The sequence below is a fragment of the Fusarium venenatum genome (assembly GCF_020744135.1).
Source record: "Fusarium venenatum strain MPI-CAGE-CH-0201 chromosome Unknown EDB82scaffold_4, whole genome shotgun sequence".
Taxonomy (NCBI): Eukaryota; Fungi; Ascomycota; class Sordariomycetes; order Hypocreales; family Nectriaceae; genus Fusarium; species Fusarium venenatum.
Window position 1 is genome coordinate 4975781 of NW_027072132.1, and position 25628 is coordinate 5001408.

Genomic DNA, 25628 nt, shown 5'->3' on the forward strand with positions numbered 1-25628 from the left:
ACCTCGTGTCTGCGCCCCAATTTCATGAATACCAAATAAAAAAGACCAACAACCGGTACGCCATCGCCGAAAGCAGTCAAGGGTAATGTTTACGACTCCTCGTTTGACCCTGGGCCGCTGCCTGTTTTTAAGCCGGAAGAAAGACTAATCGCGATCTTCTTACTGCTTCCGCTGGTAGAGCCGGCAGTGAAGCTTTTTCGTTTTGTCAAGCCTCGAGGGTTACTAGAGACCGAGCTGATAGAGCCGCTACTATTGCGTCGCTTGTTGTGCATTAGCTTGCCGATTTCGTCGTCATCTTCCTCCTCTTCACGTCGACGTTTCTCTGAAAGCCGCTCTGGTGGTGGAACACCTCCTCCTAGACTCGAGTCGATCGGCGAGCCCACGGCATCTGATGCTACATCGCTGTGACTGTCTGGCGTTGCCTCGGGGTCGGCGTTTTCGTCCGTCTCCTCGTCGGAAGCGTAATCAACGAGGAGCTTGGAGGTGATAGATCCATTCGTAGACGGCGTCTTTTCTCCATCCTTGCTTGAATTGTCCTCTTCTTCTTCATTGTCAGATCCTGCCCAATATTCCTCTTGTTCTTGGTCGACGGTGATCTGTTCCATCAATCTTGTGTTAGGTGGGGGTCTTCTTCCCATCTCGTCTTCGCCCTCCATAAAATAATCAACGTTTGATGTGTAACCTCTGGTTTGATCGTATCGAAGGACGATGTCTCGGAATGTAGGCATATAGCTCAGAGTCATCAGTTGGTCTCTGTGGTTGACCACAAGATACTTGATAACATCTTTAACGTTCTCCTTCTTGATGAACTCAAAGAACTCGAGGCATGCCGATGCCAGTAGGTTGTCCCGAGGCATAGTTCCGATAAGTACTTCAAGAATAGGCCCCAGCACTTGCTTCTCCGTGAGATGTTTAATGTAGAACTCATCTTGCATTCCGATTATTGAGCGGAAAAAGCGAATAGCGACTGCACAAATTAGCAAAAGTCGCACGAGGCATAATCATCACAAACCTAATCGTAAGAATTTCTCGGAGCATCCAAGTAGCTGGGAGACACGCTTGGCGATATCATGGCCCATGACATAAAACTTCACACGTACTGCATGCTGGCGAATGAAGAATGTAAGAATGTCGATGAGATATGTAAACATCGACGCTTGCTGAACGCTGAAGTTCATATCGGTTCGCTTCTCCAAGTCGGCCAGTGGCTTGAACAGCTTTGGTGCAGAATCCGCGTAAAAGGCGTGAAGGAAAACCTCTTGTCGGGGGTCAGTAGAGGCCTGTAGCATTTCTTGGCTATAAAGCTCACCGTTGGCTTTCTGGAAATTCTCATTTTGGAGTTGCTGGGGGCCAGGGTCTAGAAGAACCTTGAGCGCTTCTGATATTTGAGATTTCACACCAAGATCAACCTCGACAAGAAGAAGGTCGATCAAAGAATCGGTGAGAGGGGTCACTTTCTCGTGTACTTGGCGATATAATGTTTGTCGAATCATTTGAGGATCGTGATCGATGATGGATATCAGGATGTCAGTAGCTCCGACCCGAACGCCAACATCATGATGCCGCAATCCGAAATTAATGACTTGTAAAAGTCCATGAGCAAGGAAATTGTTGTACAATGTCTGACGCGCTGGTGGCTGAATGTTTTTTGCTATAGCACAGCATTGCTGAATAAAGAGCACTGCTTCCTTCTTCCTCTTCTGGTCGTTGTTTGAAGGACTGAAGATACCGAAAAGCTCGTTAAGAAAAGCGGCATTTGCTTGCAGATGCTGAACAATGTCGACCTGGTTGAAAAAGATGAGGGAATTGAGAACTGAAAATGTGGGGTCGTCGAGAATACGGGCAAGAACCACGTCTTTCAAGTACTGCAGTCTGTATGTTTGGTGGATTTTCCTGCGGATTTGTTCATCTTCAATCGGAACGACTTCCTTGTAGCGGCCCTGATTACCCAACCAGTGTCGATGGTTGGCTTTATGACTAGGAAAGTCAGGGTCGTACTCTAGCGCGCCAACAACACCCAAAACACATTCATCCGATACCGCGTGCTCGATGATCGACGTGTCGTTGAGAAGAATAACTGTCTTCATGATGTTGCAAAGTCGGTGCAAGTCTTGAAGGCTCTCTAGGTCTTCGGCCATCTCAACCAATGGAACGATCTTGCCAATAAAATCTTCAGCCATGATTGCCTTGGCCAGCGCGTCTCTACCGTTAGCCGTAGTGTTCATCATTCGCATAGTTGATTCGATGTCGCCAAGATTTCCAAGTTCGGCGTTGGGCAAGTTGATAGCTGGCGGAACGTCGATGGCAAGATCATCGGAAAGGCCATCGTCTGCAGATAAAGTATTAGCAACGTGTTCCTCCATAGAAGATAAGACTGCATACCAGCGCCAGGTAAATGGTTGTGAAAGGTTTGTTGGACGTTGCTCACGAAACGCCTACCACGCATTAGCGAATATGCTGGATACTGTTAATTAATGAAACAAACCAGATTAATGCGCATCCTTCTGCTTCCTGGAAGCTCAATGCCATATCGACACCACTGCTGGGTTCCTGCCACACGATCAGGGTATCTGTGATTCAGGTTAGACACACGACGTTTGTAGAGCGCATATCAGACATGTGGACGTGCCTTGCTGTTTCTGAAATCCATCTTCTTTCTGAATCTTTGTTTCTAATAGGAGACGGTCGGGATGATCTTCTGATTCGACGACGACGCGCGGATCTTTGCGACCATCGTCAAGCTACAGGGCATCAGTCAGCATGATATTCAAGCGCAAAGATGGCGACATGGGCATGAATGACGTACAGTCTCGAAGCTCGCGCTACAGAAGCCAGTACCTCTGTCAAACCAGTCATTGTTGCGAAGCTCGTAGACCTTGACGCGCTTTCGATCGGTGGGCTGATGAGGCACGGGCTGTGCCATCATCAAAGACTCGGACTCTCCCTCGGCAGAGAGATTCGTATACGCAGCCAAATCCGGGGCAAGTTCGAGATGCTGTTGCAAGGACAGCTCCGACGGTTCGTTTGAAGTCAAAATGGTGAGAGCCGCCACGATTTCTCAGGTTGCGCGCAGACGAGGCGCGACAGTGGGAATGTCAGTATATACCCGCCCAGTGGATGATGGTGACGCCGATGATGATGATGCGAGCGAGATATGGGGGCCGGAATGCGCTGCGACGAAAGAGTCGGGATATCTATAGGGAAATAGAACAAAGTCGAGCGAGTGAAAGGCCCATCAATGCGCTATACAATCAATGATTATACTAAGCTCGAGATGAGGCGCTGGCGAAGTCGGCGGATCGGGGGTGGGTTGGACAACCAGAATTGGCGACACGCCACGGAAGCAATCGGCGGGAAAAGGAAAGCGCGACAACGACAGGACAGGCGGATGGCTACGCCGGGCGACGAAGCCGAACGAGAAGGTACAGAACCAAAGCGTCGGTAAAGTGCGTTGGGTTGCGAAGCGAAGTCGGCTAGTATTGTTTGGTGATCGAAAGTCAGGGTCCGGACTATATCGAGGGACCGTTTGAGGCTGTCGAGAATTGCGGATTGAGGTGGGCAATGCGCGTGACCAGGCTGCCAGATGGAGATGGTGTTGGGTTTAGGCTCTGGGATCCTCTTCAGTTTCGGTTTCGGGGGAGGAGGGGGGGACCATTCCCCTACAAAGGTGCGGAAGCCTCGTTGCCGCCACAGTGAGGCTGGTGAATGGAGTGCTATCGTCCAATCATGAACCGTACTCGGCTTTGCCACTTGAGCAAAATGACGCGGGTTTCGAGCTAAGAAAAATGACTCCCGTCCAATCAATGCTTGATTCTCCAGTTTCTCCAATTGCGCGACCCAGAAGGGACCCCTGTTCAGGCTGTCAATGCAGCAAAACACCGTCATGTTAAGGCTGTCTGGGGTTGGTGATGATGCAATCTTGTGGTAACGACAACATCAAAGCAAACACCAGAAATCATATGACTTGAAGGTGAATTCTGATGGTCTTTCACCTTAAAGACGGTGGGATTTCAAGGTCGAACCTTATGCAGATAGCCTTTACTGCAGCGCGTTCAATCAATCATGCAATGGTCCGATATGCAGTGCAACAATCTTCATTGTGAGCCTCCCTTGGCTTTTGCTATAGGACAGATCTTGAGACTCGATTACAAGTCATCTAGCATCCATCCATTGTGAATGCACGGTGACAGACAAAAATAGGGCGTGCATGATTGGATGAATGTTGGTTATCTCGATACCTCAGATATTAAAGGTTTGCGGTTTGGCTTGCAACTTATATCAAGCATCCGCTAAAGTGGTTCATCTATCTAATGATAATCAATCCGACAACCAGGCCGTAATCACATCTGGTCAACATTTAAAACACACTATAAAAGGATCGACAGGGACGATTGAACTCAGCTTTTAAAGTTGAATCATGACGCTATCCTGCAGGAATGCAGGATTGTCCAGAATGTCATCCAACCTTCTCTTACGGCAAGGCTTATTATTACCCCGCGCGTCACGTTTATTTTCGCCAAGAAGACTTTGTCTCGTTGATAAAGTGACATGCGAAGAAGAAGATAAGGGCAGGAATGAGGCAGATAACATGGCGTTGGATATCAGAGTATAAAAGACAAGAGTCGGTGTCGAGACGTAGGGAATTAGCGGTGAAATACTTATATGTCTAGATAGTGGTATTACAATACGATGCGAGTGATAGAGCTATAAAACTCAATCGGAACCATTGTTGTGGCTTTACATACCAAGAATTCTTCATAAATCATCGATAGTAAAACGCCCAAAAGCTAACATCTCAGGAATGCCGTTAGACGAAGAACCATTAACCAACGTACCGCTAGTTGCCATTATATAGACTGCCGCGAACTATATCAGCACTGATACCTAGGAACTAACTACCTCCTTGGCACTTGTGGGAGGCTTTAAGACATTAGGTGGTCTAGTATGTCAAAAGCCACTGTTCCTTCTGCAGCCTGTAGAGCAACCCAAACGTCGTGGCCGGCATTTATAGCTTGGTTCTATTTCCATTAGACACCAAGACTCAGGTACAAGGCAAAAATCAACGGCCGCCTCATAACCACGGCAAGCTACTCAGAATATTCTTTCTACTAATAGCGGAAGATGCCATCGTGGTCTATATAGCAAGGCATGTGAGAAAAGACCGAGAGGTTATCGATATTAGCGGTGAGCCCGGGTTTTCGGCAAAACGCAGACCTATGTATGTCCAAGTAAATAAGGCGTTTGAGTACCTAGACAAAGGGAGGGAGACAATGCTGTCTGACGATACAATCTGCTAAGAATCAAGTTTCATCGCATCCGCAGTCTTTATACCTCCTTTGTTTCGTGGCTTGTCTACTTTACCCACTTACATGTGATACATATCCGGAGCTTTTTGGACAGAAACGTAAAGTCTTGATGTAAGCCAAGAGACAAAATCTCAAACTGTTTCAGTATCGTCGGCTTCACCGCCAGGGGTCTATTGATATTGGAAGCCAAGACAAGCCGAGCGTTTTTTTTTTTTTTTTTTTGCTTTTTTTTTGCTGGATCCAACTGCATACAGTAGCGGCCAGAGAGAGACAACAGAGGGAGGGCTTGGGATCCTAACTCTTCTGGGAAGTCAGTTTAGACTTCTAAAGCTTCTAGCGTGAGATGGCGATCCCAATTGAGATTGGTTTAAGTTGAAAATGACAAATAGTGGGGGATCGACTTGACACAATTTTGGTGCTTTTGTTTCTAATGAGACAGAGCCAAGGCCTTGTTAAACAGCATTGATCTTCTAATCGGTCCGCGTTATTCTTGATGAGTTGAAACGAACTAAATGTTTGTTAAATGTTATCTCTTGTTGGGCAGTTGTGTGGCAGGCTTGGCTCACCTGGGATACAGCACTTACCTTAGTGTAATAGCTTGGCCTGGGGTACCATCCCTGATGCAGATCTGATCTTGCAGAAGATGAATATCGACAGGGGAGTCCCCGGGCTGTCAAAGCTGCCAGGGCACGGCACGTTCCCTCATGCATGAGACAGCGGGTGACATTCAATTTTTCTCCTTTTTCTTATTTTTGCAAAAAACAACAACTAACCTATCAGACACCAACAACACATCACGGGCAAATTGAGGCAACAGTAAAACGATGAGGCGTCTAGTTTCTCAGCCAAGGGGTAAGAATCACTCCACGTCAATGACCCAAGAGACCGGTAGATTTAGACCACCGAAACACTTCGGTGCAGGGATTGACGCCACGATTCGTTTCTCAAAGTGAGGCATCTTCGTTTCTTAGCCAATACCTCTTGAGGATACATGCACAAAACCGTTGAGAGAAACTTTTACCCATCTTCGTTTCGTGTTGAACTGATCTCATGAGGCGTTTATGATATTCACAAGCGAACCAAGAGATGACGTGGAAAACTCAAGTCTTCGTAAGGCAACATCGTTTCAACGGATGTATTCATCCTTTACACTGCCGTGCTACCCAGCAATGCATCATACTGGCCTAAATATATGGACAGATTAGTGAACGCGATGCTGATCGGCCTTCTCCACTCCCCACAACACATCATCAACGTCTTGACTTAGCATCAGGAGTAGCATCAATAACGCCGAGATGCAATCCAATCACTTCTTGACAAACGCGCTTCTTGTTAGAACAAACAATTCAAGAACAAGAGCTCAAGTTTCAGCGTCTGTCTCTTCTCAGTCAATAAACATTTGTTACTGGTTGCTCGATCCAGTCCTGGTGGCGTCCAAGACAAAGGTCTGGAAGAATCTGCAACGATCTCAGACAGCCACTGACACCCGCTCACACTGAGAGGCTGGCTGGATGTATAACCATCTAGCAATCACTATATCGGCGGTGCTTGTGCGAAAAAGCTGAGGGCGATGCTCTGCATATGGCTAAACATATCCACCGCGCCGCGGCACCGCAAGCCACAACGACTATAAGGCGAAAAGGCAGCTCGTGCCTGGACGGATGATTCCGTTGAGAATCAAAGGTAAGAATAGAATAGTCCATGAATTCGGCTTTTCGGCCTGCCTGTGCTCTTACACGTGCCTGCTCCTGGTCATTGTAGCTTTAATAAGACGCGTTAAAGGCCGATGTCGCGCTTGTCCAAGACACTGACATCTTGTCAAGAAGGGAGATCATCTCATCGAACCAACGTCACTTGAATCAAAGACACTGTACATGATTCAATGACGACAGCTCGCGATTCATTCTCAGAAAGATCTGCAACAAGTGGCTAAACGCTCAAACAAAACGTAGATGCTTCTGCATTCCTTCTACAGTGAAACCCCCTGGATCTGCTTCATTCATCACTGATTTTGTCCTGCACATACACTGAACTAGCCGGGTTGTCGGGTCCGCAAGGGGAGATCAGAGAGGGCGCGAGGGTGGCGCTTGACTTTGGCGCCTCCGATGAGGTCGTTTGCCTTCCAACTTGGAGTCTCGAACAGAGTAAAGATCGGCCATTCCAACGCCGTTGCGGGCCGTATCTGTGTGAAGCCCACTCAACCTTGACGCCAGCTTTCAACGGACCTGGCTCTCTATACCATTGACACTTCTAATCATGGCTACGGTCGTTCTTTTGGAGTTGCTCTATATCTAGACAGCTTCGCCCGTTATATCAACGACTTTTTCTCATCAGACTACACCAACAATCAAGACAACTCCAACAACAATAACACTTCTAAATCAACTTCAATACAACAACAGCCCTTGTTACAACATCATTTCTTCAACTCATACAACAATCACCAAGATGTCCATCCTCAGCTCCATCAAGCGTGCTCGCGATCACAAGGACGCAGGCAAGATTAAGGAAGTCGAACAATCCAAGCCCATCAAGCCTTCACAGCCTTATCGCCATGTTCCCACTCACGCTGCCTGCGACTCTGTAAGCAGTGGTCCAAGTGGTGCTCTTCGCCATGATCGCTCCAAGATTCGTACCGAGAACCGCAAGCGCACTGCAAAGGCCGTCGCCGAGACCATGCACGATAGCCAGGCCATCCAGATGAACTTCCCCGGCTCATCTACCTCATCTCCCTTCACCAGTGGCAGTGCCAGCACCGCCTACCAGGCCAGCGAGGCCGACTACGATGGCGATGTTAGCCCCAGAAGCCAGTCTCCTGTGCAGACGTATGCTTTTTCTCCCGCCCCTACCTTCCCTCAGCCACTCTCTCTCAAGGGCAAGGAGGTTGTTCGGGATTCTCAGTTTGGCATGTCATACTCTGTGTCTCCTGATCCCCGCGATCGTCTAGCTCAGCGCTTCCAAACCGGTGTCATGATCTGACTTTAGCCATGTACAAGATTTGCTTGGCCCCTGGAGGGTTCAGCTCATGATCAAGCACAAAAGACAAACACCCAAACTTTACTTCGGCTTAACAGAAGCCTGCCAGCTGAAAACCGAAACCGTCCACCAAGCTCTCCACTGGGATCGAGCAGGACTCTATTCGAATTAAGGTTCGAACAATAGAAACAACCAACTGGTAGACAAGGCAAACTAGTGCTTTGTTAGTGTTTGGGGCCCGGGGGGTATCCCATCCCTCCAAGTCGGGTCATGTTGGGTTGGAGGCTTAAAAGTGGTGGTTGACAGGCGCCACACTTTAAGAGTCGAGACCCAGAGCAGGACTCTGGTATGCCCCTACATTCATGTATAATTATAGAGTTAAACTCTCTTGTTTTTTGTTCTGGAAGCGTTGGCGGGTTATTGTCTCTTTTGGGCTATTGTACGACCAATATTTTCTTTAGCTGTTGACCAACAGAATTAATTCACTACCTACTCATTCTCATTTGCTGGATGCCATTCATTATCTCGTACAGTGACATAATGAACAATGATCGGCTTTAACAACACAACCTACACAATTAATCAAGTAAAGGCAACCCCAGATTATTATCAAGACTTATTCATGCATTGAAATGAATCTAAAAATAAGCAATGTCATTCGTCAATTCACTTGGTCCCTGCCGATCCCTACCTACTGACGTAGCTACGTAATCAACTATGAACCCTTCATCCATGCAACCTAGGCCCAGGTACGGGTACTTGGAGATGCTTCGTGGCCTTGACCGGGCGCTCATCTCAGTACAAAGCAAATAACCGCGGCCACGTACCGCGTTTCTTTTCTTCACTGTAACCTTTTCGCCAAGTGGGCGCATACTTTTTTTCCTTGTGACACTCAACAAAAAAGAAAACTCACTTCTCATGAACGTCCTTTGATTCTAATACTTTCCCCCTTCTCCATCCGCTGCAGCTCCGCAGTCGCTCGTCGCATTTCAACACCAAACATGGCTGCCGCGACACCCCGTGAGCTGCCCGAATTCCTCAGGCCTCTCTGGACCTGGATTGAGGCTACACCTGTTCACGTCCTTGTCGTCCTCTTCATCGGTCTTATTACCCTGGCTCTTTTCGAGGTATGTCCTTTACTCAACCCCTCTATGGCCCCGCGCATTGTCATGCTCACCTCTGTCCCTTAGCTCTATGTTATACTACATCTCGTCGCGCCAAAGCCTCGTCCCGTCCACCCCGCCGAGAAGCATTACATTACGAGCCATCCCACCACCGGACGAACACAGCCTCAACCTCTGCCATGCTGGTATGATCGCTGGCTTGCAGAGCGCCAGCACAGCGAACAGCACATTAAGCCTTCCGAAGCTTATCCCACTCCCGACGCTGGCAACATCGAGTCCGCTCAAGTGCGCCTGAGTGTCGTATTTCCAGCCTACAATGAAGAAGACCGTGTGATCCCAACTCTGGTAGAGGCGGTCGCTTACCTTGATGAACACTTCGGTCGTACCACAGTTCCTGCATCCACCTCCACGAGCCCATCGTCTAAGCGACAAGGACGAACCGCTCCCAAGGAGGACCTTGCAGGTTACGAGATCTTGGTAGTCGATGATGGAAGCCGGGACAAGACCGTGGACGTCGTTCTTCAGTTCGCCCAGGAAAATGGTCTACATGACATTCTCAGAGTCATTTCACTTGAGCGCAACAGAGGCAAGGGCGGAGCGACCACGCATGGTTTCAGACATGTGAGGGGCGAATACATTTTGTTCGCTGACGCCGACGGAGCCTCGCGCTTTTCTGATGCTGGCAAGCTCATTGAAGGGTGCGAGGAAGTTGTTGATGGATCTCACCGCGGTGTTGCTATCGGCAGCCGTGCCCATCTTGTCGGCAGTGAGGCTGTTGTCAAAGTAAGCCATACCCATGATGGATCCTAAACAAGTATATAACTAACACGATACAGCGTTCCGCATTGCGCAACTTCCTCATGCGATCCTTCCATCTCGTCCTGATGATCCTCACTCCCCCAGCAACATCCCGCATCCGCGACACTCAGTGCGGTTTCAAGCTCTTCTCTCGTGCATCACTCCCTCACATCATTCCCTACATGCACACCGAGGGATGGATCTTCGATATCGAGATGCTCATGCTTGCCGAGTCAGCGCCCGCCACGCCAGTTCTTGGCCACGACGGCAGTGTTATTGGCACTAGTCCTGGCATCAAGGTTGCCGAGGTGCCTATCGAGTGGCACGAAGTTGGTGGAAGCAAGCTCAACGTAATTCAGGACAGCATCAAGATGGCTATTGGCCTCGCGGTGCTACGAGCGAGCTGGATGTTTGGCGTCTACAGACGAAGATTGACATAGAATGGGAATACCAAGAAGGGGGAAAGTGAGGGGATAAATGCAGGCAATCACGGGTCAACAAGATCTTCTTGTAATCTAAATTGAATACAAAAGTCCACATCCCTGCATCTTACTTCTCTATATCATTCGGCTCACTCTTCTGCTCGTCACAGGGTCGACTTCACTGAGTAAATGATCAGAATGTATGGGGTTGCAATTAATATTAATCTTTATGGAATTCTACTTGATTGTCCCAAGTCTAGTCCCAGGTCAAGCGTGTTGTATATGTAATAAAAAGTCACTCCCCACGCTCAACACTTCAAAATGTTCAAATGTCTCATAACCATCCATGGAATATATACAACAGTCCCTCCTCTTGAAATCTCTAATAGCCCAAAAGGAACATGGAATCTTTTTAAAAACTTGACGTAAAGATCCCAAGACAAAGCTCCGTAAACGCCGCAGCTTTCGCTATATAAAAATCACCATGCTCGTTTTTCTTTCCCTTCTAATACTTCATTTCTCTACTGGAAGGACTCGCGCCACATAATGGGAATGAAGACAATGCATGCCTTCCAGAGAATGAGGACGGCGTCGATAATAGCGAGAGGGAACTTGAAAATGCCAAAGATTCCACAGCCAACGACGGAGCATGCGTTGAGCCAGATAGCAAGGAAGGCAACAGAGAAGAAGTGATAGGCAAGGATGAAAGGACGCTGGAGAATACCGGCAAGGAGAGCGACGGGGCCGTCAGTGTCACCGCGCTTGAAGTAAGTGAAGCATCCGTACTGGAGAGCACGTAGTTGGCGGTCATTGGCAGCGAACAGAGAGTAGAGAGCCTGGGCCAGAACGTTGATAATGCCAGTCAAAGGCTTGCGCTTCCAGTAAAGCTCATCGAGAGCATTGTTGATCAGCTTGGGATCGCCAAGATCAGCGACCTTATCAGGGTGCAGCAGCTCTGACAGGATGACAACGTCGTTGAATGCAACAGTCATACCACCGCCCGTAAGCGGGTGGCGCATGTTCATAGCGTCACCGAGAAGGATTGCTCCGTTGGAGCGCTGTTTCGTGGGGGGGAGCCAGCTGTTGGGCATGCTTCGGGGAATCTTGCCGTCTTCAAGAGCCTTCTCAGCTGATGGTCGGATCGAGGGAGGAAGAGCAGGCAGGACGAAATTGCGGATGTAGCCACGGACACCGCCGTTCTCGGGCGAAGCTTCAGGGATACCTTGGGGCACATCGATAAGAGCGCGGGTCTCGTGGGTTCCGATCTGGTAGAGAAGGATGGGGAAAGCGTTGCCAATAATGACATGGCCATGGCCGGGCTGAGGAAGGTCGCAATCGATGAGCTCGAGAGCGTAGAACTTTGAGCAGACCTTGGGCTTGGTCTTGAGAACTTCCTGGCGCCACTTGGAATCATATCCATCAGCGATAATGGTCAATTGTCCAAAGTAGTAATCTTGCTCCTTCTTTCCAGTCTCCTTGTTCATGGTGCGACTCTCGACACCGAGAATCTGGTCCGACGCCTCTCCACGCAGAGTCTTGACTACCTCAGTCTCGACGACAGTGATGTTCTTATGGGCTATGCACGATTCTCGTAGCTTGTTGATGAAGCGACCGTGGTGGAAACTACATCCCGAAGGTCTTGTACTCCTGTCTCCTGTGCTATGACCTCCCCAAGCATGCGTAGGGTTACCCTCTTCGTCAATGCCAGGGTAAGGAACGAGCACCTTTTCGCCATGGTAGAAAATGGTGTATCCGTAGCAAGGCTTTGCGTCGATGCCCTCGACGCAGTGTCCAAGGCCGAGCTTTTGAAGGGAGGTGACACCACCGGGCTGGAGAAGTTCGCCGACAATGCGATCGGGCTCCTTGAGCCATCGCTCGAGGAGAAGGACGGATCGGCCTTGGTTGGCGAGAGCGAAAGCCATAGTGCAACCGAATACACCGGCTCCTACAACGACGACATCGGCTTCATGGTATTGTTCGCGGCGGCGACATTGCGCCTCGGTTGTTGTGAGTGTTGAAGCCATTGTTGAAAGTATAGGCTCGGGTAGCTTGACTGTTGTTGACAAGACAGGAGGAAAAAGAAGCAAGGTCGAGTCGCGGTAGTTGAGACTGGACTTGTCTTGTCTTGGAACTTAGACCTGGGATTTCGATGGGGAGTGGGGGGTCTATTAATCGCGGATCGGGGGCGAGAAATTGGATGGGTAAGTTTTCGGATCGATGACCCTGGAAATTGAAATTAGGGGGAAGTTCGATTGGTGGTCAAGAAAGAGTTTGGTGTCACAGTCGATACTGAGTGGCCAGACAAAAGACGAGGGCAGTATCGCCGTGAAAGAGAATAAGAATAAGAACAATTGTACTGAATGCGAAATCGAGACTAGGTACTCACAGATATCCAAATATGAGTATATCTCTGACAACTCAGGGGCGTAGATCTGGACAATGACGCTCTCGACTTTTGGAAAAGTTGGAGGGAATAAACCACAACTAAGTTTGTTGGACGGTTGAAGAGACTACAAATATTTCAGAAAGGCAACAATCCCTCTTGGTCTAGTTGCAATTGACCGGATATGCGCCGTTTATAGTGACCCTTTGTTTCCCATTCTTGTGACATTCATCCTTTGAGATATCATCAAATCAGCCTATAAATCATTGGATCGCTCAATGTCAGGGGCAGAAAAAAAAAAGATGATCCAATGGACCCTTGACAGTCATCGGACAATCCTTAGTTCCATTCTCTAGGGCTGTCATTTTTATTCTTCCAGGGAACCAAGTCACTGTAAAGTCCCTGTAAGCCTCACCCCGCAACGCTGCATCGCCTTGACCATCGCGCCACTACGACCTGACCGCTAAAGGAGTAGCCAACCAAGGAAGCTGATATCTGCTGGACATGGTTCGATGAACTAAAGGGACACCGCCAGGTTCCGGATCTGGAACACGCATGTGAAAGAGCAAGACCCTCAAAATTAATTCAAAATCGTACGTGGTTCGACCCAATTTCTTCTTGAACTCTCTGCCGAGTCCGGTATTACTTCGTCTGGGGAAAATGAGAAACGTATTCGGATCCAGTATTACTGTCAACGCTGAGCTGATGCTGTGTTCCTGCGATTGAATGTGTCTAATCATTGTCCGATTGATGACCTACAAAACAAATCTTATGATAATGGGTCTGGTCTACACGAATACGCTCATGCATGTGACACTACCAAACTAGTCTCCACCAGTAAAATAGTTCATCATTTGCAGTTGCGAGCTTACTTTGCATGCAGAGATAAACAGAAGAATCACATGCAAAATGCAACCGTACGTGCTGTATATAAGCTTATTTGCATGTGCTTTGATGTGACGAGATATGTCAATTGTTTTTGCGAGGTACCTGCTGTCTCTTGAACAGATAACTTTGCTTTGATCAATGTGTTGTTATTCATTTATTGTTACTATTGTACACACGATATCATATCATGCGTAATATTGCCAGACCATTGAAGAAAAAGTCGACGTAACTAAGAAGCCAATATATCCAAAAGAGCATCTCATGTAACAATGATATCTACGCCATGCCAATGCATATGCCTTCTAACTGTACATGCTTTCGAAAGATTGCTCCCGTCATTTGATTCTATAAAAAAAAAATGGTTTCCTCGCTCAGTTATGGCATGTTTTCTTGTTTCGTCCTCTCCTATCATCATGTTCGGACATCGTCTATAGTCTGGTTTTGTGAATGCAAGTCATCTTCAACAATGCGATGCCTTGTCTCGCTTGTGGTCTGGGTTGCTGAGTCTCGCCTCGTGGATGACTCCCAGTCCGTATTCCTCTTATCTTTCGGTGGCTGTCGTCCAGCTTGTGTATCTGGAAAGAAACCCCCCTCAAAAGCCGCTGGCTCATCTATCGATTTGAAGGCACTAATGACCTCTTTGGTCAAAGTCTCCCGATCTTGCCGATTCATCGCTCGTAGGTACTTAATATGCTCAAGGGCTCCTTCGAGACGCAAGAGAACTTGCTCGTACGAGCCCTCATGCTTCCTATCCCTTGCCGCTCGCGAAGCCACATGCTTCATTGCAAATTTGATCGACTCCTTGCACTCTTTGCTACCGTGCCACCACTCAGACTTCGAAATGAAACTGTTGATTAGTGGCAACAAGTCTGTATAGCGTCCTTGGCCAGTATACGTGTGGATAAGACTGGCAAAGTTGTATTGATTGTATGCCAGCTCACCCATACCGTTCTCTCGTGCCGCAACTTCACACACCATGATCGCAGCCTCAGGGTTTCCCTTTTGTGTGAGAACTCGGGCGGCCTTGTTGTAAACACTATCGTGGATTTTTTGACCTTTGAGAAGGTTCTCATGAAGCAGTTCGCCCGCGTTATCGCCGGCCTCGAGTCGTGCGATCAACATCGGCACCAACGCGCCACCGATATCGTGTTTCTTATTGTGAGCTTCGTTGATGAGTCTTGATCCTGTGCACGAATGTGGCCCTTCCAAATGAATGTTGGCCACGACCGCAAGTCGAAGACATCGCGACGAGTCGCCAAGACCCTCCTTGGTCGCCTCCAGGTAAGCACTGTAGGTGCCGCTCCAGTCGTTTCGGAGGGCAAGAGTATTCATGTGCTTGAAAACGGCTCGCTCATAAATAGTAATTGAGTCTCCTCGTCTTTCGGGGAGGGTCTGAGCGAGTCCAAACGCATCCGCTCTCTCTCCTGGTAGGGGTTTGTGAAGACTATGCAAGGCACCGTCGCTCACATACCTAGTCAGGAGAGGGTCTTGAATCCAAGATTTAGAGCTTCGTACGTCCTTTAGCATGCGAACCACATCGATCCGCGACAAGCTCCAGTACTTGCAGCATTTGTCGGCAATCTCGTTGAAGAAGACTTGGTCCATCTCCAATCCACCATCCTGACAGAACTGCACCCATGCAACCAGTGCTTGGATATTACGTGTTCTGCCGTGCTTATCCATGACCAAGGAAGCGAGAGGCTTGTTTAACGTCATGCCGTGATTGTCAACAAGATCTCTCACAAATATATCCACCTGTGAGGGCGTATGGTCCTTGCAATATGTCTTTGTAAGCCATGAAAGCACCTTCTGAAACTGAGCTGATTCCTTTGCCTTGGACCCAAAATTTTGAAGCTCAGATACAGCCTCATCCCAGCGTCCTAATTCCGCGTCCCGAACAATAAATCGCCCGCAAAGCTTGACATCGATACCAGATGTCCCAAATCTCATATTAGAGAGCAAAGCCATCTCAGCACTTGCAGTAGCATCGTCACCAGCGTCAAGGGCAATGAGGATGACTCGGCGCCTGACAGCATACTGTGTAGATACTGGGAAAACGTCGTCCTCAAAAAGTCCACCTTCTTGAAGTAAACCATAAATGTTTTGTATATCGGCAAAGTCCTTCGTCTTCCTCCAGTTGTGCATCAATAGTCGCATGATCCATTCATTGTCATTTTTTGTCCCTATTGATTCGGGCTGGAAACTCGACAGGCTTGTTAGAAATTGACGAACGCCTTCTGCGTTATGATTCTGTTTCAAACTGTCAAAGAAGGGTACAGCAAGAAGACTGGCGTCCTTGCAGATTGGACGTAGTGCGCCCAGAACACTAGGGATATTGTTGTACTCGCATGAAGTCGCGATAGATTGAAGTAACCGAATGCCTCTTGATAGAATCTCCTTGGGCTCCTCGGCCTGTTTTGAGGACAATTCTTCAAGTAGCCCGACGGCATTTCTCTCTTTCTCAGCACGAAGACTATTTGATAAGTCTAAGGTCTCCAGCTCTGTGACGATGAAGTCTAGTTGCAGTATAGATTTCAATTGTCCATTCAAAGCGGCATTTGCATGCTGTGATCCTGTCGCTTTGACGTTCGGTTTGGTGTTAGGCCTAGTGGCTGGTCTCTGAGTCCTTGGCTTGCGAGTCCGTGATTGCAGAGCTGACAATTTGACATCTGGGGAAAACCTGATCGAATAGCCATTATCTGTAAATGGGTTGATCTCCGATATTCGTGACAGTTCCTTTCGGGCTGCATCCCATTCATCCCATCTCCTCTGGCTCGTTTGCGATGTGCTAGCCGTGTCGAAGTCCCCGGACAATGTTGCCTCAAAGTTTTCTATCGATATGATTTCTTTCGGTCGCGATAACTCGGTCTCTAATGAATCAATTCGTTGTCGACGGCGGCGAAGAGGATTATTGGTGGGGGCGTGTGAGAAATCGTGGACAACTTCAATCGGAAATTCTCGTCTACTGTTGTAACTTTCGGCCAGCGCAGTCGCATTTCTGTTCACTCGCGCAGTGTGAAGTTTCTTAGCATTGTCGAGGGCAGCCCGGGCGATATTGAGACGTCGACGTCGTTCTTCAGCCAAGAGAATGACCGAAAAGGATGTGGTTAGGAGCACACCACGTAGAGCGTGAACGACAGCCCTGGGAGGGGCGGGACTTGGTGAGGCCATCTAGGCGGCCTTCATCTTGGTTTGGACCAATTTTGTCCAGATTCGGCTTGGTGAGCTTGTATTTTGAGGCTCAATTCGTCGTCTTGATATGTCGCTCGCGGTATCGGTGGTGGTGTGATGCACAGATTCTAGATTAGATTCTAGGCCAATTGAAGTGAGATTGAGGATGGAGAATGGTACGTACCGGCCGGGTTTTGGATCGGAAGTTTAGTCCAATGAGAACCCTTAAACTCGACTACGGCTGAGCAAGGAATTATCTGGGGTAGCCCCAGGGTAAGTCATGATCAACTTTTGAAATGTATTTTGTGTTTGAACAGTATTTATTCATATCTATCATTGATCTTAACTTGTATATCTCATATATTCTTATCTATAATGAGTTTGATAGCGTCTAAAAATCTTCTTCTTCTATAATTGCGCTGAAGTTACCATGCAAGCTACGATTAATTGTCATTAATCCGTCATGACAAATAAACACAATATCGAGCATTTACACATTGTCAATAATTACTTAACGCCGATTTATTGTCCTCTTCGGCGATAATACTAACACTAGAAAGAGAAATGTCACGTCGTTGCATTTGAGGAGTCTCGTTGCCGTACCAATAGATTGAGAGAAATCTTGTTAGTTGCTTGGAACTCCTTAACTCCGATATGGCGATAAAACATAAACACCGATTAACATAATACAGTACGTGTTCATTTCATCTTCTAAACGAAATCAGAGACTTGAATTAGGACCCAGAAGGACCGTTCCACAGTGACATTAGATGTATTGTTTTGGGTTGCAGTTGCCTATTTCAAACAATGGCTTTGGATATAAAAACAGTGAATCACCGCCCTGAAAACTCGGGAGCCTCGAAGGGACCCAATTGACATATATTCCAGTTTTCCTTCTCTTGATGATGGATCACTGACTACAGCTAGTGACACTACTGCTGTTTGTCACTGGTATACATCGATTTTCAACTGTCGGTAACGCAGTTTCCCACCACTTACCTATACCGCATCATCCTCTGCCGCATTATTCTTTTCTACCCAAAACCTCACTGACTTTTCTCACAAGAATCTTCGGGGAACACCATCACGGATCAAAATGGCACTCCCCGCTGCACCGCCTCCCAAGAGCCCTCTGGGCCGATATCGCCTGCTGTCACCTACTGCTTCCATCTGGGTCTCTCCTATTTGTCTTGGTACCATGAACTTTGGAAACTCTTGGTAAGAGCGAGTCTCTGCACTATGTGCAATTTAACTAAATGAGATACAGGAAAGAATTGATGGGCGAGTGCAACCAGTCTACAGCCGAATCAATCTTGGACTTTTACTACGAACAAGTATGAATAGCGAATCACCCGATATGCTAGATATGTCTTACTAAATCCGAACAAGGGAGGTAACTTTATCGACACTGCCAACAACTACCAATTCCAAGAGACCGAAAGATGGGTGGGGGAATGGATGTCGAAGCGTGGAAATCGGGATGAGATCGGTTTGTCGCTTTTGCCTGTCACTTCACTGACACGACACTAACTCCCCTCCTCAGTTATTGCTACCAAATATACGACAAACTTTCGGGCTGGACCTGGCAATCCCAACATCATGGTGAACTTCTGTGGCAATGGCACCAAAAGTCTTAGAACTTCGGTCGAGTCTAGTCTTAAGAATCTACAGACTGACTACATTGATCTGGCATGTTCCTTCCTCTCATAAATGACGACTTACTAACTTCGTTAAAGCTATATGTTCACTGGTACGATGGGAGTACCACTATTCCAGAGCTGATGCAGTCTCTTAATCAGCTCGTCCTGTCAGGCAAAGTTCTTCACTTAGGCATCAGTGACACCCCTGCTTGGATTGTGAGGTGAGATGACACATGTGATCAAGACTGAACAAGTGGCTAAGAGTCTTGTAGCAAGGCAAACGAGTACGCTCGCTGCAACGGACTTCGCCAATTCTCTGTTTACCAGGGCCGTTGGTCCGCATCCTCGCGCGATTTTGAGCGAGACATCATTCCCATGTGCCGAGCTGAAGGCATGGGAATTGCTCCTTGGGGGTCCCTCGGAGGTGGGAAGTTCAAGAGCGAAGAACAGCGCAATGCTCAGGACGGACGAAAGGTGGAGGCCAGTGAGCAAGAGATCAGAACCAGTCGTGTGCTGGAATCTATTTCTAACCGTAAGACCACACTCATCACCAGCGTCGCACTGGCATATGTCATGCACAAGACATCTTATGTCTTTCCGATTATCGGTGGTCGGAAGGTGGAGCATCTCAAAGCCAATATCCAGGCACTCACCCTTAAACTCACTCAAGAGGACATCCAGGAGATCGATAGTGCTGTGAAGTTTGATCCAGGATTCCCCAACGATTTCCTTTACCGTAAAGGCCAGGCCATTGGGGGTCCAGATGTTTGGCTGCTGCAGATGGGCGGCGCCCTTGATCATGTCCAGCCGTCAAAGGTAAGTTCTCTCATAAAACGATCCATATCTGCCTGCTGATACTTTCAAGCCCATCTCTCCTGTGAAGCGGGGTGAATAGGGTGCCCGTCTCAATGCGAACTTTTGGCGATGGCTACCAGGTCGGCCCAGGCCGCAGATCCATGCCGAGTGGCATGAATTGGATTGGAAGGAAAGAATTGGAGCTATGATGAAGCCTTCATATCATTGGTAAAACAGAAGCTGTATCCTTGGTCTTTGGTCTTTGGTTCAGTGCTTTGGTTGAGGAATGCATCCGAACAGGGACGAAGAACTATCTCGAAGGCCGGTCAAATTGCAGAAGACCGCGGTTCAGTCACTTTTTGGTAGAATAGGAATGCTTCATTCCCTTGCTTTAGCATTATTAACTTTCCATATCTTATTAATTCTATTGTTCATTCGCGTCACAAGATCGCAGTGACACGAAAGTTGGACAACTTGAAGACTGGTAAATGAGTTCGAACCAAGGCAATAATCACTTCCACAACTGCTTAGAACAAACTTTCCACAGTATTTGATATCTGTGCGAGTGTGAAGTACACCTGCCCATAGATATGTAAGAAATTAGGAGCCACGGTTGAACAGCCTGCCAAGGTAGCTCGAGGTGCTCCTTCCTTCCATTGTGGTAGAAGTTCGAGGCCTCTTGCCACAACAAATACAATGCAAATTAAAGCAGGTGTCGAGTTTAATCGGGACTCTTGAGTCTGAAATCACAGTACCTCCTATCTCAGTTATTTACAGCACTTCCTTGTTAGCAATTATGATTTCGGCAGAAAACATGATGCGCCAGCAACCGCTGCAGAGTATAGAGACCACGGGGCTCCATTCCATTAACAACGACGATACATCATCCAACCTACTGGAACATGCGATAATAATCTACAAGAGACCTCACTCCACGTCTCCAGAGATCAAAGATGAAGTCGGGGTTCAAGATTCACTGACGAATGATGGATTTGCCGACGTTCAGTGGTACGCCGTCATATTGAGATCATCCGCCGGATCAGTTTACTAAACACCTAGATAGTATCCCAGAAACACCCCAAAAGAGCACCAGAAAGAAACGACCCCTAGACCTAACTCCAACGGGCGATGAGAAGGACCAATGCATCCAAGTACAGTTACCCCTGAAATTGGAACGAAGAGCCAAAAAACGACGAACAGAATCAATCCGTTCCGACGAAGATACGCAGCGTGCAAGAAGCATGCCAGGTGCAAAATAATTCCACACATCTCTGTTAATAGTTGTGCTAATCTTTTGAAGGGAATATAGCTACGGGAGAGGAGCATATATCACACGGGAGACCTTCGCCAGAATCACCAAGTCGACTACTCGAAGTCGTTGTCGTGACGAAACTGAGACCTGTGCCCAGAGGGGCACCCCGTACAATCGAGAGAAAAGGACAATATACTATCAGAAAAGAAGTGCGTATCGGAGACTATAAGCTTCCTGGCCCTAATCCGTGGCCACGTGCGTCTCTCCCAAACAGCCCAGATTACCAATGTCGTGACGGGTTCAACGAGAAAGAGGCGTCTCTAGGATATCCTCAGCCGATGGCCGCCTTGAAAAGAACTATCATGCATAAAGAAGCAGCACGTGAACACGGCAGACCACATCTACAAAGAAGCCCATCCCTGGGAGTTCTGAATTCCGTATGACATACATAAGTTCATCAGCCCGTGAGGAGGATGCCGACGAAAAACAACCTAAGCAGCTATTCACATTGTTTTGACACCAATTCATGACAAGGGTATATTGATGTCACCTCTTTTGAAGCGTAAATAGTACAGTAACACAGATTGAGAAGCCCGTAACCACCAGAACGCCTTTGGGAGAACATGAAGTTAAAACACGCTCCATCTACTTGGCCCCCTTGCCCTTGGCTTCGTTCTCGCCGAGCTCACGAATCAACACTGATGTCTGGCCGGCACCGTTGTAATCTTCCTGCCCAGTCTCAAAGCCAGGGCATACACCGACAGCAAGATACTTACCATCACTCGAAAAAGCAAGTGCAGCGACGCTGTTAGGGAATTTCTGGTACTGCTTCAGCCGTCGCTTTGCCTCGGCGTCCCACAGAGCAGCAGTTCCATCGCCACCTCCTGAAGCAAACGTTCCATGAACAGGGTGGAAGGCCAGGGCGTTGACGGGGTACACAATATCTCCATCTCCATCTGGTGCTGCTTGACGATGGCACTTGAAAGCATACTTTCGAGCTTGCGACTCTGGTGTATCCTCGAACCACTCGACTGCAACGCGACCTTCGATACTGCTAGTGGCGTATCCGGCATCGTTAGGCATGCAAGAAACCGCACGGGTAAGGTATCGCAGGGACGATTCACGTTGTTGCCATGGCTGGAGATCAGATGAGCCTGTTGCAAACAGGTCAACAATGGTCTTCAGGTCATATATGTTAATAACACGACCCGCCATAGCGACTACGATCTTTGTGGGGCTCGCAGCCAACGCATGGGGTTTGCCAGGAAGGGAGACCCTTATGGGGGTGCTTGAAGGGTCATTCAGGTTGTGAAGGTTCAAGCTGCAATCCCAGGACGCAGAAACCAGGACAGCTAGATCAAAGTATTAGTATGAGTCAATCTCAGCGGTATCGGTGATCCAATTACTCACAGAATGTAGGACTGTAAGCTATAGATCTTACTGGCGCAGCGTGCTTGCTCAACTGAGTTTTCTCGCCAGTCTCCAAGTTGATTCTGTTCACTGTGGTCAGCACAATTGATCGAGGCGCATACGTCCACATTTACTAACTTGTTGACAGCCCAGTCCATGCCAGCAGTAAAGGCTTCATTGTCGTTGGCGCCGAAACAGACATCCAAAACAGGCGCTCGGTGCTCATATGTGTTGACAAGAGTGGTTTCGCCAGCTCCGCCTGCGATATCGTAGCAATACACTTTCTTGTCCCATGACGAAACAAGGAGCTTGGTTCCGGAGGATGGCGCAAACGCGATCGACGACACCGCGTCGGTGGGAGGCGGCGAAAGTTCGTATTGAGTCGCTAAAATCCGATCAGCAAATCATTGCGATTCATTTGCAGTGATAACCGCGTCTAACTTACCAGGAGCCATTGTTATGGATGCTCTTGCTAACGAGTAGGTGAAGTTGTTTACCTTTGGTCAGTCACGTGTGGAGCTTCCATCATGGCAACAAGCCATGGGCAGGAAGTAGTCGACTCACAAGTAGCTGGGCGGCGACGTTTTGCCGGATTTTTCAGGTACCCCTCAGGGTGTCAGAAAAATTGGCCGCTGGTAGGATGAGGGACGAAATTAGTGGATCAGCTTATATGACTTAGACAAGGCTTCTTAGGCTATTTATTTTTGTAGTCTAAGGCTTAGGAGACCGGTTTTTCTGATACCCATAGGCAGGTAGGTACCTTCCTTCCACCCAACATGGAACGAGCCACACACCCCGCCACAACCCCACCATCAAGTGCTGTAAAATGTCAAAATTATGACTCTTCCCCTCTACATCTATTGTTGACGTGACGATTTACGACTTATCACGAGTAAATCCCTTCTTCTACGAGCCGCTCTTTTTACGGCCATTTTAAAGACCGAATTCCCGCGCGCGACAACACTCGAAATCGAACCCCCCACCTCTTCTTGAGACCCCGACCGAATACCTAGAATATTCGACAATACCGCCAACATGTCGTTAACAAACTGCCGTTTTTATGAGGAGAAGTATCCGGAGATCGATAGCTTCGTCATGGTCAATGTCAAGCAGGTCAGTAGCAGCCTGATCTGTAGGGAAACCTTGGTCTGACCGATTCCAGATCGCCGAGATGGGTGCCTACGTTAAGCTTCTAGAGTACGATGACATTGACGGCATGATTCTGCTCTCTGAGCTGTCCAGAAGACGTATTCGATCTATCCAGAAACTCATCCGAGTTGGTCGCAACGAGGTTGTCGTGGTACTCCGTGTGGACAAAGAGAAGGGTTAGCATTGCCACGAGACTGTAACACAATTGGGCATGGGTATTGATTTTACGGCAGGTTACATCGATCTTTCCAAGCGACGAGTCTCCCCCGAGGATATCGTCAAGTGTGAGGAGCGATACAACAAGAGTAAGATGGTCCACTCAGTCATGATCCATCTTGCCAAGGCTACCGAGATCCCCCTCGAGACTCTATATCAGGCCATTGCTTGGCCCCTGAACAAGAAATTCGGCCATGCTCTCGACGCTTTTAAGCTCTCCATCACGTTAGTTGGTAAAGTATTTGAGTAAGAATGCATATGCTAACTTTACAAAGCAACCCTGAAGTCTGGAACGACATCACCTTCCCCGACGAGGTTACTGCCCAGGAGCTCAAGACATACATCGGCAAGCGACTCACTCCCCAGCCCACCAAGGTCAGAGCCGATGTTGAGGTCACCTGCTTCGGCTACGAGGGTATCGATGCTGTCAAGACCGCTCTGCGCACAGCCGAGGCCAAGAACACCGAGGACACCCAGGTCAAGGTCAAGCTTGTGTCTCCCCCTCTTTACGTCCTCACCAGCACATGCTTGGATAAGTCTGTTGGTATCACTCGCTTGCAAGAGGCTATCGTCGATATCCGAGCCAGCATTGAGGCTGCAGGCGGTCACTTGACAGTCAAGATGGAGCCTAAGGCTGTCACCGAGAGTGATGACGCTGAGCTCCAAGCCTTGATGGAGAAGCGTGAGCGTGAGAACGCTGAGGTTAGCGGCGACGAGAGCATGAGCGACAGTGACGAGAACATCCCCGAAACTATGTAGTCTGCGGGACTGTGGGCAAGACGGTTGAAGCTATCGCAAAATAGTTCCTCTACGGGGCTATCGGACAAGTAAAAGGGTGTAATAGAAGGCATCTGAAACGGCGTTAACGAAAATTTTATTGATTACTTTGAACACCATACCAATGTGATTTGTGTGATGTCTGTGATCCAGAGCTATTACGATGACCTCAGAGTATCAGGAAAATTGACCACTGGAAGCATAAGAGACGAAATAGGTAGGTCAGCTTATGCTCCTTATACTTTAGTTTTTAGACTACTTATTTTTATACCCTAAGACTTAGGAGGCCAACTTCTCTACTACGAGGATGAGAACATCTTGATGAAGCTGGCACTTCTGAGACTCCCTAAAGGTGTACTCAGTGCTTCTGATTTGATAGGCCGGGGATACTGGCACTGGAACTAGCCGAGAGCAGCGTAGGCGCAGTGGAATTTCTATACTTGGACTATGCATCTCTACGGACGATCAATCAGCAATAGTCCATTGCGACATTCTATCCTTTCAGCAATGATCAGATCACAACCCTCACTTGATCAATAAAAGGGCCTATACAATGGCTCTGAGCTCAATGTGGGCGCGCCTTCGAAGTAATGGGCAGCCCAGCCTGGCCAGATCGACGGCTTTGAGAGTTTTTGGTTTCGCAACTTGGATCCCCGTCATCGCCATGTTCAACCTGCACGTTGCAGAATTGACCTTTGTGGACGGCGCATCCATGTACCCTCTGATAAACGACGACAAAGACTCAACTCTGCGGCGGGATGTGATTTTCAACTGGAAATGGTCGCCCCAAGAGAACTTGGAGAGGGGCATGGTGGTGACATTACGGTAGGAACAAAACCCTCTCTGCAGTTAGGAAAAAGGCAATTGATGAGAATTAACATGGAAGCTACAAAAGGAGTCCACTACATCCCGAGACAATCGCAGTTAAGCGCGTAGTGGCGCTGGAAAACGACGTGATCAAGACAAAGGCACCTCATCCGCTACCAACTGTGCGAGTACCGCAAGGCCATGTGTGGGTGGAAGGAGATGGGCCTCCAGGGTCGAGTCTTGATAGCAACACATACGGACCAGTGTCTAAACAGCTGATTACGGGTCGAGTCACTCATATTGTGTTTCCTTTTCGCAAGTTTGGAGCACTTCCATGGCGTGAGCATAAACGGCCATTGGTAGAGTGATGGTTGTTGAAAATGTACGTTATGTATCAAATATTATGAAAACAAGAACAGCAGGGTTTGTGAATAGCATAAATATAAATTATGACACACTAAATCGTGTATAATACATAAACTCATACGTCAGTAATATTGCCAAGGAAGTTCAA

General features: G+C 48.1%; 10 protein-coding genes across 10 annotated transcripts; 6 read left to right on the forward strand and 4 right to left on the reverse strand.

Moving 5' to 3' along the window:
- Nucleotides 1-89: 89 nt before the first annotated feature.
- EDB82DRAFT_437097 (component of IIS longevity pathway SMK-1-domain-containing protein) lies at nucleotides 90-2923 on the reverse strand (the record flags this gene model as incomplete). Its single annotated transcript, XM_065607763.1, has 5 exons — nucleotides 90-967; nucleotides 1013-2329; nucleotides 2482-2570; nucleotides 2596-2741; nucleotides 2807-2923. The coding sequence occupies 5 exons, from the start codon at nucleotides 2921-2923 to the stop codon at nucleotides 90-92; spliced, it is 2547 nt and encodes an 848-aa protein (XP_065463459.1).
- A 4427-nt stretch (nucleotides 2924-7350) lies between these two features.
- EDB82DRAFT_333796 (uncharacterized protein) lies at nucleotides 7351-8544 on the forward strand. Its single transcript, XM_025738735.2, has one exon. The coding sequence runs from the start codon at nucleotides 7755-7757 to the stop codon at nucleotides 8283-8285; it is 531 nt and encodes a 176-aa protein (XP_025593466.1). The 5' UTR covers nucleotides 7351-7754; the 3' UTR covers nucleotides 8286-8544.
- A 444-nt stretch (nucleotides 8545-8988) lies between these two features.
- On the forward strand, nucleotides 8989-10817 carry EDB82DRAFT_516008 (nucleotide-diphospho-sugar transferase). Its single transcript, XM_025738736.2, has 3 exons — nucleotides 8989-9409; nucleotides 9473-10189; nucleotides 10243-10817. The coding sequence occupies exons 1-3, from the start codon at nucleotides 9284-9286 to the stop codon at nucleotides 10642-10644; spliced, it is 1245 nt and encodes a 414-aa protein (XP_025593467.1). The 5' UTR covers nucleotides 8989-9283; the 3' UTR covers nucleotides 10645-10817.
- Nucleotides 10818-10895: 78 nt separating this feature from the next.
- EDB82DRAFT_333800 (squalene epoxidase-domain-containing protein) lies at nucleotides 10896-13135 on the reverse strand. The gene is made up of 2 exons (XM_025738737.2): nucleotides 13013-13135; nucleotides 10896-12849 (listed from the first exon to the last, which is right to left on the reverse strand). Exon 2 carries the CDS (start codon nucleotides 12648-12650, stop codon nucleotides 11148-11150), a length of 1503 nt encoding a protein of 500 aa, XP_025593468.1. The 5' UTR covers nucleotides 12651-12849; nucleotides 13013-13135; the 3' UTR covers nucleotides 10896-11147.
- An 858-nt stretch (nucleotides 13136-13993) lies between these two features.
- On the reverse strand, nucleotides 13994-17189 carry EDB82DRAFT_516012 (uncharacterized protein). Its single transcript, XM_025738738.2, has one exon. The coding sequence runs from the start codon at nucleotides 17066-17068 to the stop codon at nucleotides 14309-14311; it is 2760 nt and encodes a 919-aa protein (XP_025593469.1). The 5' UTR covers nucleotides 17069-17189; the 3' UTR covers nucleotides 13994-14308.
- A 975-nt stretch (nucleotides 17190-18164) lies between these two features.
- Nucleotides 18165-19603, forward strand: EDB82DRAFT_530176 (NADP-dependent oxidoreductase domain-containing protein; the record flags this gene model as incomplete). Its single annotated transcript, XM_025738739.1, has 7 exons — nucleotides 18165-18286; nucleotides 18336-18402; nucleotides 18458-18557; nucleotides 18612-18670; nucleotides 18805-18929; nucleotides 18981-19524; nucleotides 19574-19603. The coding sequence occupies 7 exons, from the start codon at nucleotides 18165-18167 to the stop codon at nucleotides 19601-19603; spliced, it is 1047 nt and encodes a 348-aa protein (XP_025593470.1).
- A 696-nt stretch (nucleotides 19604-20299) lies between these two features.
- Nucleotides 20300-20762, forward strand: EDB82DRAFT_480796 (uncharacterized protein; the record flags this gene model as incomplete). The annotated part of the gene is made up of 2 exons (XM_065608146.1): nucleotides 20300-20511; nucleotides 20567-20762. 2 exons carry the CDS (start codon nucleotides 20300-20302, stop codon nucleotides 20760-20762), a joined length of 408 nt encoding a protein of 135 aa, XP_065463460.1.
- Nucleotides 20763-21400: 638 nt separating this feature from the next.
- EDB82DRAFT_480797 (WD40-repeat-containing domain protein) lies at nucleotides 21401-22620 on the reverse strand (the record flags this gene model as incomplete). Its single annotated transcript, XM_025738741.2, has 4 exons — nucleotides 21401-22107; nucleotides 22166-22248; nucleotides 22304-22550; nucleotides 22611-22620. The coding sequence occupies 4 exons, from the start codon at nucleotides 22618-22620 to the stop codon at nucleotides 21401-21403; spliced, it is 1047 nt and encodes a 348-aa protein (XP_025593472.1).
- A 323-nt stretch (nucleotides 22621-22943) lies between these two features.
- Nucleotides 22944-24425, forward strand: EDB82DRAFT_516039 (translation initiation factor 2, alpha subunit). Its single transcript, XM_025738743.2, has 4 exons — nucleotides 22944-23278; nucleotides 23328-23490; nucleotides 23548-23755; nucleotides 23806-24425. The coding sequence occupies exons 1-4, from the start codon at nucleotides 23201-23203 to the stop codon at nucleotides 24287-24289; spliced, it is 933 nt and encodes a 310-aa protein (XP_025593473.1). The 5' UTR covers nucleotides 22944-23200; the 3' UTR covers nucleotides 24290-24425.
- Nucleotides 24426-24860: 435 nt separating this feature from the next.
- Nucleotides 24861-25482, forward strand: EDB82DRAFT_530179 (peptidase S24/S26A/S26B/S26C; the record flags this gene model as incomplete). The annotated part of the gene is made up of 2 exons (XM_025738744.1): nucleotides 24861-25132; nucleotides 25203-25482. The coding sequence occupies 2 exons, from the start codon at nucleotides 24861-24863 to the stop codon at nucleotides 25480-25482; spliced, it is 552 nt and encodes a 183-aa protein (XP_025593474.1).
- Nucleotides 25483-25628: the final 146 nt, after the last annotated feature.

Excerpts from the sequence above, each read along its gene's own strand:
- EDB82DRAFT_333796 (XM_025738735.2), top strand. The coding sequence starts at position 7,755 with ATGTCCATCCTCAGCTCCATCAAGCGTGCTCGCGATCACAAGGACGCA.
- EDB82DRAFT_516008 (XM_025738736.2), top strand. The coding sequence starts at position 9,284 with ATGGCTGCCGCGACACCCCGTGAGCTGCCCGAATTCCTCAGGCCTCTC. Across the intron at positions 9,410-9,472 it reads TTACCCTGGCTCTTTTCGAG|CTCTATGTTATACTACATCT; the intron begins GTATGTCCTTTA and ends TCTGTCCCTTAG. Across the intron at positions 10,190-10,242 it reads GCAGTGAGGCTGTTGTCAAA|CGTTCCGCATTGCGCAACTT; the intron begins GTAAGCCATACC and ends AACACGATACAG.
- EDB82DRAFT_333800 (XM_025738737.2), bottom strand. The coding sequence starts at position 12,650 with ATGGCTTCAACACTCACAACAACCGAGGCGCAATGTCGCCGCCGCGAA.
- EDB82DRAFT_516012 (XM_025738738.2), bottom strand. The coding sequence starts at position 17,068 with ATGGCCTCACCAAGTCCCGCCCCTCCCAGGGCTGTCGTTCACGCTCTA.
- EDB82DRAFT_516039 (XM_025738743.2), top strand. The coding sequence starts at position 23,201 with ATGTCGTTAACAAACTGCCGTTTTTATGAGGAGAAGTATCCGGAGATC. Across the intron at positions 23,279-23,327 it reads TCATGGTCAATGTCAAGCAG|ATCGCCGAGATGGGTGCCTA; the intron begins GTCAGTAGCAGC and ends GACCGATTCCAG. Across the intron at positions 23,491-23,547 it reads CCGTGTGGACAAAGAGAAGG|GTTACATCGATCTTTCCAAG; the intron begins GTTAGCATTGCC and ends ATTTTACGGCAG.